Below are 16979 nucleotides of genomic sequence, written 5' to 3'. Positions count from 1 at the left end.
GGATTTCGGAGATGCTGATCACAACTCCCTGACCTTTACTATACTCATGGAGAGGGATGGGAGCAGACAGTATGGGAAAGAATTTAACTGGGGGAGGGGGAATTACAATGCTATTGGGCAGGAACTGTGGAGAATATCTGGAAACAGATATTCTCAGGGAAATGCACAACACAAATGTGAAGGTTATTTACAGAGCACTTGCTGCGAGTACTGGATAGGCTTGTCCCACTGAGGCATGGAAAGGGCGGTAGGGTGAAGGAACCTTGGATGACAAGAGATGTGGAACATCTATTCAACAGAAAGGATGAAGATTGAGGAAGCAAGGATTAGACAGGGCTCTACATGGTTGCAAGGTAGCCAGGAAGGAACTGAAGAATGGACTTAGGAAAACTAGAAGGGGGCATGAAAAAGCCTTGGCAGATAGGATTAAGAAAAACCCAATGTATTCTGCACTTATGTGAGGAACAAGAGGGTGGCGAGAGTAAAAATCGGGCCAATCAGGGATAGCGGAAGGAATTTGTGCCCGGAGCCTGAGGAGCTAGGCGAAGTCCTTAATGAATACTTTGCTTCGGTATTCACTAGTGAGAGGCGACCTTGATGTTTGTGAGGACAGCGTGAAACAGGCTGGTATGCTCGAACAGGTTGATCTTAAGAAGGAGAATGTGCAGGAAATTTTAAAAACCATGAGGATAGATAAGTTCCCTGGGCTAGATGGGATACACCCAAGGTTGTGACAGGAAGCGAGGGAAGAGACTACGATGATCTTGTGTCCTCACTGACCAGTGGAGTAGTAGCAGATGATTGGAGGGTGGCAAATGTTATTCATTTGTTCAAGAAAGGGAATAGGTATAATCCTGGGAATTACAGACCAGTCAGTCTCTTACATCGATGGTGGGCAAATTATTGGAGAGGATTCTAAGAGACAGGATTTATGATTATTTGGTAAAGCATAGCTTGATTAGAGATAGTCAGCGTGGCTTTCAGAGGGGCAGGTCATGCCTCACAAGCTTTGTTGAATTCTTTGAGGATGTGACAAAACACATTGATGAAGATAGAGCATTGGACATGGTGGACATGGATTTTAGCAAGGCATTTGATAAGGTTCCCCATGGTACAATCATTCAGAAAGTAAGGAAGCACGGGATACAGGGAAATTTGGCTGTCTGCATACAGAATTGGTTGGTCCATAGAAGACAGAGGGTAGTAGTAGATGGGAAGTATTCAGCCTGGAGCATGGTGACCAGTGGTGCTCCATAGAGATCTGTTCTTGGTCCTCTGCTCTTTGTGATTTTTATAAATGGCTTGGACAAGGATGTGGAAGGGTGGTTTAGTAAGTTTGCCGATGACACAAAGGTTGGTGGAGTTGTGGAGGGCTGTTGTAGGTTGCAACTGGACTTTGACAGGATGCAGAAGTGGGCTGATAAGTGACAGATGGAGTTCAACCTGGAAAAATATGAAGTGATTCATTTTGGCAGGTAGAATTTGAATGCAGATTACAGGGTTAAAGGCAGAATTCTTGGCAGTGTAGATAAAACAGAGGGATCTTTGGCTCCATGTCCATAGATCCCTCAAAGTTGCCACCCAAGTTGATAGAGTTGTTAAGAAGGTGTATGTTGTGTTGGCTTTCATTAGCAGGGGGATTGAGTTTAAGAGCTACAAGGTTATACTGCATCTCTACAGAGCCCTGGTTAGACCACATTTGGAATATTGTGTTCGGTTCTGGTCGCCTCATTAGAGGAAGGATGTGTAAGCTTTAGACAGGGTGCAGAGGAGATTTACCAGGATGCTGCCTGGACTGGAGGGCATGTTTTATGAAGAAAGGTTGAGGGAGCTAGGGCTTTTCTTATTGGAGCGAAGAAGGATGAGAGGTGACTTGATCGAGGTATACAAAATGATGAGAGGCATAGAGTGGATAGCCAGAGACTTCTTCCCAGGACGGAAATGGCTATCACAAGGGGGCATAATTGTAAGGTGATTTTAGAAAAGTTTCGGGGAGATGACAGATATGGTGGGTGTGTGGAATGGATTGCCAGCAGTGGTAGTAGAGTCAGATACATTAGGGACATTTAAGTGACTCTTGGACAGGGTATGTAGGTTAGTTTGATCATAGAGTGGGATAAAAGATTGGCGCAACATTGAGAACACTATGCTGTACTGTTCTATGTTCTATATATAGCCCCTGAGAGTAGCCAGAAAAGCTGTCGGAACCCATGGGTTCTCCCGCTCCATGCACTGTCAAAGAAACCTCGGAGTCTGAGTTGGACATGGTGGATGTCGCAGCCTTGAGGCTTCCACATTTTCCTTATAATGCGGTGACCAGATCTGTACACAATGCTCCAAGTGTGGCTGTACCAGAGTTTTGTACAGCTGCAGCATAACCTCCTGGTTCCAGAACTCAATCCCTCTTAATAAAGGCCAAAACACTGTATGCCTCCTTAACAACCTTGTCAATCTGGGTGGCAACTTTCAGGGATCTGTGTACATGGACACCGAGATCTCTCTGCTCATCTGCACTCCTAAGAATCCTACCATTAGCCCAGTACTTTGCATTCTGATTACTCCAGCCAAAGTGTATCACCTCACACTTGTCCACATTAAGCTCCATTTGCCACTAATCAGCCCAGCTCTGCATCCTATCTATGTCTCTCTGCAACCTACTACATCCTTCATCACTATCCACAACTCCACTGACCTTAGTGTCGTCTGCAAATTTACTAACTCATCCTTCTAAGCCCTCATCCAGGTCATTTATAAAAATGACGAACAGCAGTGGACCCAACACTGACCCTTGAGGTATGCTGCTAGTAACTGGACTCCAGGATGAACATGTTCCATCAACTACAACCCTCTGTTTTCTTTCAGCAAGCCAATTACTGATCCAAACTGCCATGTCTCCCACAATCCCATTTCTCCGCATTTTGTATAATAGCCTACTATGGGAACATTATTGAACGCCTTGCTGAAATCCATATTCACCACATCAACCGGTTTACTCTCATCTACCTGTTTGGTCACTTTGTCAAAAAAAATGAGATTCATTAGGCACGACCTACCCTTCACAAAACCATGCTGACTGTCCCTGATCAGATAATTCTTTTCTAGATGGTTATAAATCTTATCTGTTATAACCTTTTCCAACACTTTACCAACAACTGAAGTGAGACTCACTGGTCTGTAATTACCAGGATTGTCTCTATTACCCTTTTTGAACAGGGGAACCACATTTGCTACCCTCCACTCCTCAGGCACTATTCATGTAGATAATGATGATTTGAAGATCAATGTCAAAGGCTCGGCAATCTCTTCCCTTGCTTCCCAGAGGATCCTAGGATAGATCCCATCCGGCCCAGGGGACTTATCTAGTTTCAAACTTTGCAGTATTTCTAATACCTCTTCCTTGTGAACCTCAATCTCTTCTAGTCTAGATGCAAGTACCTCTATATCTTCCTCGCCAACATTTTCATTTTCTGTAGTGAACACTGTCGAAAAATATTTATTTAGTGCTTCCCCTATCTCCTCTGACTCCACACACAACTTCCCACTATTATTCTAATTGGCCCTAATTTAACTCTCGTCATTCTTTTATTCCTGACATACCTATGGAAAGCCTTAGGGTTAACCCTGATCTTATCCGCCAACAACTTCTCATGTCCCCTCCTGGGTCTTCTGAGCTCTGTTTTTAGGTCTTTCCTGACTTCCTTGTAACCCTCATGTGCCCTGAGTTTTCACATTTTGTCCTAACATAAGCCTTCTTCTTCTTGACCAGGGATTCCACTTCCTTAGTAGGATAAAGGAGAACCCTAAAGCTTTCTATAGGTATGTGAGGAATAAAAGGATGATTAGGGTAGGAATAGGGCCAGAACCAAGTGACTGCCTCCTCATTTGCTAAATTTAACTTGATTACTCTGCCACTTAATATGTAAAATGGACACTCTATGACACTCAAAGACAGAAATGGGAAGTTAAGCGTGGACCCTGTGGAGATCGAAGAGGTGCTAAACGAATATTTCTTATCGGTTTTCACTCAGGAACGGAAGAATATTGTAGAGGAGAAGAAGGATATTAGACTAGAAAGGATCGAGGTTAGTTGCGAAGAGGTGCTATCAATTCTAGAAGGAGTGAATGCAAACAAGTCCCCTGGGCTGGATGGGATTTATCCGAGGACTCTCTGGGAAGCTAGGGAGGAGATAGCAGAGCCTTTGGCTTTGATATTTGAGTCGTCATTGTCTACAAGTTTAGTACAGAGGACTGGAGGATTGCAAATGTTGTGCCCTTGTACAAGAAGGGCAGTAGAGATGACCCAGGTAATTATAAACCAGTGAGCCTTACTTCTGTCATAGGAAAGGTTTTGGAAAGGATTATAAGAGAGATAAGATTTATATCATCAACTTGATTTCAGGTAGTAAAAAGTGAGGTCTGCAGATACTGGAGATCAGAGCTGAAAGTGTATTGCTGGTTAAAGCACAGCAGGTCAGGCAGCATCCAAGGAACAGGAAATTCGACGTTTCGGGCCAGAGCCTTTCCTGATGAAGGCCACTGGCCCGAAATGTTGATTTCAGGTAGTCAACATGTTTTTGTCAAGGGCAGGTCATGTCTCACAAACCTCACTGAGGTTTTTCAGAAGGTGACCAAGCATGTAGATGAGGGTAGGGCAGTTGACGTGGTATACATGGAATTCAATAAAGGTTCCACATGGTAGGTTGTTGGAGAAAATGCAGAGGCATGGGATTGAGAGTGATTTAGCAGCTTGGATTAGAAACTGGCTTTCTGAAAGAAGGCAACAAGTAGTGGTTGATGGAAAATATTCAGCCTGGAGTCTGGTTGCTAGTGGTATACCACAAGGATCTGTTTTGGGACCACTGCTGTTTGTCATTTTTATAAATGACTTAGACGCAGGCATAGTGGATAAATTAGTAAATTTGCAGATGAAACTAAAGTCGGTGGAGTAGTGGACAGTTTGGAAGAATGTTACAGGTTGCAGGGGAACTTGGATAAACTGCAGAATTGGGCTGAGAGGTGGCAAATGGAGTTCAATGCAGCTAAATGTGAGATGATGCACTTTGGGAAGAATAACAGGAAGGCAGAGTACTGGGTCAGTGTGGATGTGCAGAGGGCTCTTGGAATCCATGTACATAGATCCCTGAAAGTTGCCACACAGGCTGATAGTGCTGTTAAGAAGTCATACGGTGTGTTAGGTTTCATTTGTAGAGGGATTGAGTTCTGGAGCCACAATATCATGCTGCAACTATACAAAATACTAGTTCGGCCACACTTGGAATATTATGTACGGTTCTGGTTGCCATATTTCGGGAAGGATGTGGACCCACTGGAAAAAGTGCAGAGGAGATTTACTAGAATGTTGCCTGGTCAAGAGGGAAGGTCTTATGAGAAAAGGCTGAGAGACTTGGGTCTGTTCTCATTGGAAAGACGAAGGCAGGTTCGTTACTCAGAGAGTGGTAAGGGTGTGAAATATCCTACCTGCCAATGTAGTTAACTCAGCCGCATTAGGGAGATTTAAACAATCCTTGGATATGCACATGGATGATGATGGGATAGTGTAGCAGGTCGAGCTGAGAAATGTTTACAGATCGGTGCAACATCGAGGGCCGAAGGGCCTGTTCTGCACTGTATTGTTAAAAAAAAAGCACTAGGCCATCACCTACCCATAAATCCAGTTTGGGCTAAAAGGAATACAAGGCATTAATGTTTATAAAAAGAGAAAGCTCCAGAAACAGAAAGGCATGGAAGGAAAACTTGGAGTACTCTTGTTAAGAAATAAGTGAGACATGTTAGTTTGTTTAAGAACCTCAGGAAGAGACACTGATCAAATGAACAGCATTAAGAGCAAAAAGAAACTCATTCAACTGTGTCCAGCGTCCTTGAAAAAAGGAACTTTAAGGGAGAATCCAGGTGACTCTACATTGAGCATTAAGTATCTCTAATAAGAATATTGCATGTAAAGCAGTTATCATTTTCATAAAGCAAAATACTGCAGATGCTTGAAATAAAAACAGAAGGTGCTCCTGAAACTCAGAAGGCTTGGCAGCATCTGTGGGAGTGAAACAGTGTCAACGGTTTGAGTCTGATACAACTCTTCTTTGGAATTTTGAAGTTTCAAAGAAGAACCACAGGAATCAATGTGAAAAATGTTTCTGTCTCCAGAGATGGTGCCAGACCTATAGTGTTTGTGAATATGTTCACCGACTGATCACCACTGGTATAAGCAAATTACAAAAATAAAATTTATGGTTTACCAAGCCAGGTTTCACTTTGGAATCGAACTCGCTCAGTCGTACCATCAGTTGGAATTATAAAGACAACCAGGAAGACAACAGAGGTCAGAGTGTTCCAACAAAATATAAACATTATTTCCCGGAAAATTAATAAGAAGTGATTTTATACCATGGAAACTTACTGGAGAAGGAAAAGGAAAGATGGACAGTTTTAAAGGTGGATTCAAGCCCTTTACTAAACAGAAGTCACATATACATATTGTACTTTTACAAATGGATTCAGTCCCCTGAAAAAAGACTTTAAAAGACTGGACACATGAAAGACGTTTGTTGTACTTGAAGTAATAAATACAGTTGCTACAAAAGAGTCAGAGTCCCCAAAGCCTGTCCATCAACTATAGGGCTCAAGAAGGGAGTGTGATGGAATACTCCCACTTGCCTGGACCAACAACACTCAAGAAACCTGACACCATCCAGGTCAAAGCAGCCCATTTGACTGGCAACTTTGACAGTCAGTAGCAGGAGTGTGTACCATCTGTTAATTGCCCACTACAGAAATTCACTAGAGATTTTGGGATGGTGTAGGGGGACGAGCTGAGAATAGTTCACAGGTTGGCGCAACATTGAGGGCCAAAGGGCCTGGTCTGCACTGTATTGTTCTATGTAGTAACCTCAGAAAGCATGGCAAAACCATCTAGTAGGGCAGCAGATACATGGGAACACTACCACCTGCAAGCTCCCTTCCAAGCTAGTCACAATGCTGTTTTGGAAAAATATCACCGTTTGTTCAGTGACACTGGGTCAAAATCCCTTTCTTAATGGCATATTGGTTTACCTGCAGCATATGGACTGTAGCAGCTCAAGAAGTTAATAATCACACAACACCAGATTATAGTCCTACAGGTTTATTTGAAAGTACAAGCTTTTGGAGCACTGCTCTTTTGTCAGGGAACTAGTGGGTTGGGTCATAGTACATAGAATTTATGGTAAAAGATCAAAGTTTCATACAACCCTAGATTGCTGTTAAGTCTTGTACTTTCAAATAAACCTGTTAGATTGTGAGCTGATGTACTGCAATTTTTAACTCTATCCAACCCAGTCCAAGAAGGCAGCTCACCACCACCTTCTCAAGGGAAATGAGAGATGAGCAATAAATTCTGGCCCAGCCAGCAATGCTCACATTCCATGAATGAATGAAAAAGAAGACCCTGCTAAATGTTATGAGGAGATCTAAGAAAGAGAGCTGGCATGATCTTTAGAGAAAAGTACATAAAAATGACTGGCCACTTCTGGTGACTGCATGAATTATTGACAGCGTATTTTAAATTGTGTGTTGGTGATGTATCTAATTGCTGGAAGTAAGTAAGTATAGAGGTATTGTCACTGGATTAGAAACTCAGAGACCCAGATAATGTTTAAATGTTCTGGGTTCAAATCACACACAAACGAAAGCTGGAACCAAAAATCTAATAATGACCATGAAACCACTACCGATTGACATAAGAAATCTATTTGGTTTACAAAAATTCTTTACAGATGGAAAAATGCCAGCCTTGTTTATTCTGCCTATATGTGGCTGCAGACTCAACATCCACCTGATCAAGGCATATTTCAATTGAGTCATCTCTGACTCTTCTAAACTTCAGATGATATAGACCATTATAGAGTCACAGTGATGTACAGCACAGAAACAGACGCTTCCGTCCAACTCGTCCATGCCGACCAGATATCCCAACCCAATCTAGTCCCACCTGCCAGCACCCGGTCCATATCCCTCCAAACCCTTCCTATTCATATACCCATCCAAATGCCTTTTAAATGTTGCAATTGTACTAGCCTCCACCACTTCCTCTGGCAGCTCATTCCACACACACACTACCCTCTGCATGAAAATGTTGCCCCTTAGGCCTCTTTTTCTTCTCTCACCCTAAACCTATGCCCTCTAGTTCTGGACTCTCCCACCCCAGGGAAAACACCTTGTCTATTTACCCTATCCATGCTCCTCATGATTTTCTAAACCTCTATAAGGTCACCCCTCAGCCTCCGATGCTCCACGGAAAACAGTCCCAGCCTATTCAACCTCTCCTTATAGCTCAAATCCTCCAACACTGGCAACATTCTTGCAAATCTTTTCTGAATCCTTTCAAGTTTCACAACATCCTTTCAATATAAAGGAGACCAGAATTGCACGCAATATTCCAACAGTGGCCTAACCAATGTCCTGCATAGCAGCAACATGACCTCCCAATTCCTGTACTCATTACTCTGACCAATAAAGGAAAGCACACCAAACGCCTTCTTCAATATCCTATCTACCTGCGGCTCCACTTTTAAGGAGCTATGAACATGCACTCCAAGGTCTCTTTATCCAGCAACACTCCCGAGGACCTTACCATTAAATGTATAAGTCCTGCTAAGATTTGCTTTCCCAAAATGCAGCACTTTGCATTTATTGAATTAAACTCCATCTGCCACTCCTCAGCCCATTGGCCCATCTGATCAAGATGCTGTTGTAATCTGAAGTAACTTTCTTTGCTGTCCACTACACCTCAAATTTTGGTGTCATCTGCAAACTTACTAACTTTACCTCTTAAGCTCACATCCAAATCATTTATATAAATGCCGAAAAATAGTACTTACAAGGCAAACTGCACATACTAGTACAGGACACTGTTAAGGCCACTTTTGAAATGTGTGTACAGTTCTGGTTGCCCTGCTATTGGAAGGACATTATTAAATTCGAGAGGGTGCACCAGATTTGAATTGTAATGAGAGGCTGGAAAGGCTGGGACTCGAGCATAGGAAGTTGAGGGGTGACTTTACAGAGGTTTAGAAAATCATGAGATGGTAAGGTGAATAGCGAAGGTCTTTTCATAGGATGGGGGAGTTCAAAACTAGAATAATTTTAAGGTGAGAGGAGAAAGATTTAAAAGGGGCTTGAGAGGCAACATTTTCAAAGAGAGGGTAGTTTTAATGTGGAATGAACTGACAGAAGAAATGGTAAATGTAGGTACAATTACAATTAAGACATTCGAACAGGTACATAAATAGGAGCTGTTCTCTGGGATACAAGCCAAACAAAGGCAAATGGGACATAGTTCATTTGGGAAACTTGGTAGGAATGGACAAATTATATCAAAAGATCTGTTTCTGTGCTGTATGACTAAAGGATAAGGAAGGAAATTTGTGTGTCGAACCTGAAAAAATGGGTGAGATTCTGAAGGATTACTTTGCATCAGTGGGACATGATGAACATTGAGATTAGAGATAGAAGTTTGTTTACTCTGGATAAGATGACATAAGGAATGAGGATGTGTTGAGTAGGCTAAAGGATGTTAAGGTGGACAAATCCCCAGGACCGGATGGGATCTATCCCAGGTTGCTGGGGGAGGTGAGAGAGGAAATAGCTGGGCTCCTGACAGATATCTTTGTAGCATCCTTAAAGACAGGTAAAGTGCCGGAGAACTGGAGAGTTGCTAATGTTGCCCCCCTGTTCAAGAAGGGTAGTAGGGATATTTCAGGTAATTGCAGACCAGTGAGCCTGACGTCAGTGGTGGGAAAGTTGCTGGAGAAGGTACTAAGAAACAGGATTGACTTGTATTTGGAAGAGAATGGGCTTATCATTGATAGAAAATGTGATTTTGTGCGGGGGAGATCGTGCTTTACCAATTTAATAGAGTTCTTTGAAGAAGTGACTGAGCTGATAGATGAAGGGAGGGCTGTAGATGTATTTTACATGGACTTTAGTAAGGTGTTTGATAAGGTTCCCAACTAATGGAGAAGGTGAAGTCACATGGTGTGTAAGGAGTTCTAGCTAGGTGGATAAAGAACTGGTTGAGCAACAGGAGACAGAGAACAGTAGTTGAAGGGAGTTTCTCAAAATGGAGAAAGGTGACCAGTGGTGTTCCACAGCGATCAGTGTTGGGGCCACTGTTGTTTGTGATTCATATAAATGATCTGGAAGAGGGCATTGGCGATCTGATCAGTAATTTTGCAAATGACACGAAGATTGGTGGAGTAATAGAAAGCGTAAGGGACTGTCAAAGAATACAGGAGAATATAGATAGACTGGAGAGTTGGACATAGAAGTGGCAGATGGAGTTCAATCTAGGCAAATGTGAGATGATGCATTTGGGAAGGTCTAATTTTAGAGCAAACTATACTGCAAACGGAGAAGCCTTGAGAAAAGTTGATGAGCAAACAGATCTGGGAGTTCAGCTCCATTGTACTCTGAAGGGGGCTGCACAGATGGATAGAGTGGCCAAGAAGGTATATGATATGATTGCCTTTATCGTGCGGAGTATTGAATATAAGAGCTGGCAGATCATGTTAAAATTGTACAAGACTTTAGTTCAGCCACTTTAGAGTACTGTGTACAATTCTGATTCCCACACTACTAAAAGGATGTGGACGTTTTGGAGAGGGTGAGAAAAGATTTATGAGGATGTTGCTTGGTGTGGAAGGTTCTACTATGAAGACAGGTTGAGTAGGTTAGGATTGTTTTCATTAGAAAAAAGGAGATTCAGGAGGGACCTGATTGAGATCTACAAAATCATGAAGGGTGTAGACAGGGTGGATAGAGATAAGCTTTTTCCCAGGTTGAGGGATTCATAGAGTCATAGAGATGTACAGCATGGAAACAGACCCTTCGGTCCAACCTGTCCATGCCGACCAGATATCCAACCCAATCTAGTCCCACCTGCCAGCACCCAGCCCATATCTCTCCAAACCCTTCCTATTCATATACCCATCCAAATGCCTCTTAAATGTTGCAATTGTACCAGCCTCCACCACATCCTCTGGCAGCTCATTCCATACACGTAGTGAGCTCTGAGTGAAAAAGTTGCCCCTTAGGTCTCTTTTATATCTTTCCCCTCTCACCCTAAACCTATGCCGTCTAGTTCTGGACACCCCGACCCCAGGGAAAAGACTTTGTCTATTTACTCTATCCATGCCCCTCATAATTTTGTAAACCTCTATAAGGTCACCCCTCAGCCTCCAACGCTCCAGGGAAAACAGCCCCAGCCTTTTCAGCCTTTCTCTATACCTCAAGTCATCCAACCCAGGCAACATCCTTGTAAATCTTTTCTGAACCCTTTCAAGTTTCACAACATCCTTCCAATAGGAAGGAGACCAGAATTGCACGCAATATTCCAACAGTGGCCTAACCGAAGTCCTGTACAGCCTCAACATGACCTCCCAACTCCTGTAGGAGAAATTGAGGTCTGTAGATGCTGGAGATCAGAGCTGAAAATGTGTTGCTGGAAAAGCACAGAAAAGAAGAAAAAAGAGGAAAAAAAGAGGGAGAGGTGTGGCATTGCTTGTCAAAGATAGTATTACAGCAGTGGAAAGGACGATGGATGAAGACTCGCCATCTGAGGTAGGTTGGGCTGAGCTTAGAAATAGGAAAGGTGAGGTCACCCTATTAGGAGTTTTCTATAGGCCTCCTAATAGTCCTAGAGACGTAGAAGAAAGGATTACGAGGATGATTCAGGAGAAGAGTGAAAGTAATAGGGTGGTTGTTATGGGGGACTTTAACTTTCCAGATATTGACTGGGAAAACTATAGCTCAAGTACATTAGATAGGTCGGTGTTTGTCCAATGTGTGCAGGAGGGTTTCCTGACAAAATATAGAGACAGGCCAACAAGAGGTGAGGCCATACTGGATTTGGTTCTGAGTAACGAACCAGGCCAGGTGTTAGAATTGGAGGTAGGTGAGCACTTTGGGGACAGTGACCACAATTCGGTGACTTTTACTCTAGTGATGGAGAGGGATAAATGTGCACTACAGGACAAGAGTTATAGCTGGGGGCAGGGAAATTATGATGCGGTGAGGCATGACTTAGGATGCGTGGCTTGGAAAAGTAGGCTTCAAGGGAAGGGTGCAATCGAAATGTGGAGCTTGTTCAAGGAACAACTACTGAGTGTCCTTGACAAGTATGTACCTGTCAGGCAGGGAAGGTAACCAGGAAGGATCTAAAGAGAGAGCCAAGAGCAGCAAGGAGGGGACATGAAAAGTCCTTGGTTGACAGGATTATGGAAAACCCAAAGGCTCAGGAACAGGACATTGTTGCCGATGTGAATATTGAGTCACAATTAATTAGAATGGATGGCTTTGAGATATGTAGGGAAGAGTGTTGGAAATTCTGGAAAGGGTGAATGTAGATAGGTCCCCTGGGCCTGATGGCATTTATCCTAGGATTCTCTGGGAAACAAGGGAGGAGATTGCAGAGCCATTGGCCTTGATTTTTACGTCCTCGTTGTCTACAGGAATAGTGCCAGAAGACTGGAGGATAGCAAATGTGGTTCCCTTGTTCAAGAAGGGGAGTAGGGATAGCCCTAGTATCTATAGGCTAGTGAGTCTTACCTCTGTTGTGGGCAAAGTCTTAGAGAGGATTGTAAGGGATAAGATTTATGAACATCTGGATAGGAATAATGTGATCAAGGATAGTCAGCATGGTTTTGTGAAGGGCCGGTCGTGCCTCACAAACCTTATTGAATTCTTTGAGAAGGTGACTAAGGAGGTGGACGAGGGTAAAGCAGTAGATGTGGTGTATATGGATTTTAGTAAGGCGTTTGATAAGGTTCCCCATGGTAGGCTACTGCAGAAAATACGGAGGTATGGCATCGAGGGGGAGTTGGAGGTTTGGATTAGGAATTGGCTGGCTGGAAGAAGACAGAGGGTAGTAGTTGATGGTAAAGGTTCATCTTGGAGTGCAGTTACCAGCGGTGTTCCGCAAGGATCTGCTTTGGGGCCATTGCTGTTTGTCATTTTTATAAATGACCTGGAGGAGGGGCTAGAAGGTTGGGTGAGCAAGTTTGCGGATGATACGAAAGTCGGGGGAGTTGTTGACAGTGAGGAAGGATGTGGCAGGTTACAGTGGGATATAGATAAGCTGCAGAGCTGGGCAGAAAGGTGGCAAATGGAGTTCAATGTCGCTAAATGTGAAGTGATTCACTTTGGTAAGAGTAACAAGAAGATGGAGTACTGGGCGAATGGTCGGATACTTGGTAGTGTGGATGAGCAGAGGGATCTTGGTGTCCATGTACACAGATCTCTGAAAGTTGCCACCCAGGTAAATAGTGCTGTTAAGAAGGCATATGGCGTAGTGGCATTTATTGGTAGAGGAATTGAGTTCCGGAGTCCTGAGGTCATGTTGCAGTTGTATAAGACTCTGGTGCGGCCGCATCTGGAGTATTGTGTGAAGTTTTGGTCGCCATACTATAGGAAGGATGTGGAGGCACTGGAATGGGTGCAGAGGCAGTTTACCAGTATGTTGCCTGGTATGGTAGGAAGATCGTATGAAGAAAGGCTGAGGCACTTGGGGCTGTTTTCATTGGAGAAAAGAAGGTTTAGGGGTGTACAGGATGATTAGGGGTTTAGATAGGATTGACCATGAGAACCTTTTTCCACGTACGGAGTCAGATATTACGAGGGGGCATAGCTTTAAATTAAGGGGTGGTAGATATAGGACTGACGTTAGAGGTAGATTCTTTACTCAGCGAGTCGTGAGTTCATGGAATGCCCTGCCAGTAACAGTGGTGGACTCTCCCTCTTTATGGGCATTTAAACAGGCATTGGATAGGCATATGGAGGAAAGTGGGCTAGTGTAGGTGAGGTGGGCTTGGATTGGCACAACATCAAGGGCCGAAGGGCCTGTACCGCGCTGTATTTTTCTATGTTCTATGTCAGGCACCATCCAAGGAACAGGAAATTCAACGTTTTGGGCATAAGACTGATGAAGGGCAGATTCCTGATGAAGGGCTTATGCCTGAAACGTCGAATTTCCTGTTCCTTGGATGCTGCCTGACCTGCTGTGCTTTTCCAGCAACACATTTTCAGCTCCCAACTCCTGTACTCAATACTCTGACCAAAAAAGGAAAGCATACCAAACGCCTTCTTCACTATCCTATCTACATGCGACTCCACTTTCAAGTAGCTATGAACCTGCGCTCCAAGGTCTCTTTGTTCAGCAATACTCCCTAGGACCTTACCATTAAGTGTATAAGTCCTGCTCAGATTTGCTTTCCCAAAATGCAGCACCTCACATTTATCTGAATTAAACTCCATCTGCCACTTCTCAGCCCATTGGCCCATGTGGTCAAGATCCAGTTAATTCCATAACGAGTGGTCACACAATCAAGGTGAGAGGAGAAAAGCTTAAGGGGGATACATGTGGAAAAGACTTTACACAGAGGGTGGGAGATGCCTGGAACACGTTGCCAGCAGAGGTATTAGAGGCAGGCACAGTAGATTCATTTAAGGTGCAACTGGACAGATGCATGAGTAGGTGGGGAGCAAAGGGATACAAATCCTTCGGAGTTGGATGATAGATTTAGACAGTGGATTTGGATCGGCACAGGCCTCCAGGGACTGTAGAGACTGTTCCTTGGCTGTAAATTTTCTTTGTTTTTTGACTGAATGACTCTGTTAGACGAGCAAACCTTCAATGTTCCCAACACATTAACATCTTTCCAAACATATAGTGACCAGTAGTGTATACAGTATTTCTGATATGATCTCACTAATACCTTATATAACTAAAACATAACCACGCTACTGTTAAACAAAACCAGAAATTACTGGAGAAATTCAGCAGGTTTGGCAGCATTTGTGCTTAGAAAGCAGAGTTAACATTTCAAGTCCAATCACTCTATTCTTGCATTTTATTCTCCTTACAATGAAAAAAAGATATTCAATTAGTTTTCCTAATTACTTGTACCGGCATATTAACCTGTGATTCAATTTACCCAGATCTCTGCATCTCAGTGCTCTGCAACCTCTCACCGTTTAGATAATATGCTTTGTTTTTATTCGTTTTGCCAAAATGGACAATTGAACACTTTTCCATATTCTATTCCATTTGCAACACATTTAGTCTCGCCAGAAAGATGAATTTGCCAGAGTCCCAGAGAACAGCTCTCTTATCAAAGACAGACTAGTAGTAATTTAACCTGAAGCTATCTGCCATTGTAGGCTGCTTATGTCCTCTTTACAAATCACTTCCTACTTATCTTTGTGTCATCAGCAAATTTAGTGACTGTACCATCTATCCCTTCATTCTAATCATTCATGTAGACAAAAGAACAAAATTTAAGACATTGTATTTGAATGTGTGTCGCATTGAAACAAAGTGGATGAATTAATTGAGAATAAGTACATCATGCAGCCATGTATATTTTCTCTCCTTTGTCCTTGAATGGATATAGAACATAGATAGAACATAGAAAAATACAGCGCAGTACAGGCCCTTCGACCCTCGATGTTGCACCGATCCAAGCCCATCCAAACCTACACTAGCCCACTTTCCTCCATATGCCTATCCAATGCCCGTTTAAATGCCCATAAAGAGGGAGAGTCCACCACTGTTACTGGCAGGGCATTCCATGAACTCACGACTCGCTGAGTAAAGAATCTACCCCTAACATCAGTCCTATACCTACCACCCCTTAATTTAAAGGTATGCCCCCTCGTAATATCTGACTCCATACGTGGATATACCCTTTCCCTAGCTACCTTCTTGCTCCTTATATAGATATAAAATACCTCTGGATTATTCTGAATTCATCTCATAGTCCTGTTTAGCCTTCCTGACTCTTTGTTGTCACACAGTTTAGTCAGAGATCAGAAGCAATTCCTTCTCAGAGAAGATAGCGATTCTGTGGAATTCTTTACTGCAGAGGGCTGCCAAGGTTGGGTCACTATGCATATTCAATGCAGAGACAGATAAGAGTTTTAATCAGTAAGAGAATCAAGGGTTATAGGGAAAAGGCAGGAAAGTAGAGTGGGGGGGGGGGAGGGGCAGGAGGGAAGGGGCACGTGGCTCAGTGGTTAGCACTGCTGCCTCACAGCGCCAGGGATGTAGGTTCAATTTCAACCTTAGGTGACTGTCTGTGTGGAGTTTGCACATTTTCCCAGTGTCTGCATAGGTTTCCTCCAGGTGCTCCGGTTTCTTCCCACAATCCAAAGATGTGCAGGTTAGGTGAATTGGCCGTGCTAAATTGCCCCACAGTGTTCAGGGATGTATAGGATGCATTAGTCAAGGGTAAATGTCAGGGAATGGGTTCCATTGAATGGTAGAGCACAGCAGACTTGATGGGCTGAATGGCCTGTCCTAAATCCATGGTCTTGAGGGAGAATCTTAAACTAGGAGGTCATATTTTAAAAATAACAGGTCACCCTTTTAAGACAGAGAATGAGAAAAAACTTTTCTCACAGCGGATTCAGAATCGTTGGATTTCCATTCTTCAAAAGGCAGTTGATGCGGAATCTTTGAACATATTTAAGGCAGAGGTAGAGAGATTCTTGATTATAAGGAGAAGAAAGATGATCAAGGATTTGTAGAAATGTGGAGTTGAGGTTACAATCAGATCAGCCGTGATCTTATTAAATGGCGGAGGAGGTTCGAAGGGCCAAGTAACGTATTTTTGTTCCTTGGTTGTATGTTCAGTTACAAGCAGCAACAGCTTCTAGTTATGATCTCATATAGGCTGTAACGCATTTTTCACTCCATTCAAATAAACTAGAGATCTAAAATTATATATGACATTCTCTGCTTACCTTGCCAGCCTCTTCCCTGCAGATTTTGATACAATCCATGCTTTTCATGTAATACTCTCGGTTCTTGACTTCCAGGAACTGGTAGACACGTTCCATCAGCTGATTGGTTACTATTTGGAGACAGAATTTTTAGAACATCTATTCACTTCCCAATGAAGACTTTCTAATTATGACATAGAGACTCT

The 16979-nt window shown here is 43.1% G+C and overlaps 1 protein-coding gene across 2 annotated transcripts in view; it reads right to left on the bottom strand.

Annotated features, from left to right (window-relative positions):
- Positions 1–16979, bottom strand: part of xrcc5 (X-ray repair complementing defective repair in Chinese hamster cells 5) — a 344097-nt gene that overhangs the window by 46688 nt on the left and 280430 nt on the right. For both annotated transcript variants that reach the window (XM_060827769.1, XM_060827770.1), the window contains one exon: positions 16795–16904. In XM_060827769.1, coding sequence (XP_060683752.1) covers positions 16795–16904 — 110 coding nt within the window. The remainder of the gene's footprint in view (positions 1–16794; positions 16905–16979) is intronic.

Source organism: Hemiscyllium ocellatum, chromosome 7, assembly GCF_020745735.1.
Source record: "Hemiscyllium ocellatum isolate sHemOce1 chromosome 7, sHemOce1.pat.X.cur, whole genome shotgun sequence".
NCBI classification, from domain to species: Eukaryota; Metazoa; Chordata; class Chondrichthyes; order Orectolobiformes; family Hemiscylliidae; genus Hemiscyllium; species Hemiscyllium ocellatum.
This window is presented reverse-complemented; position numbering and strand designations above follow the sequence as displayed.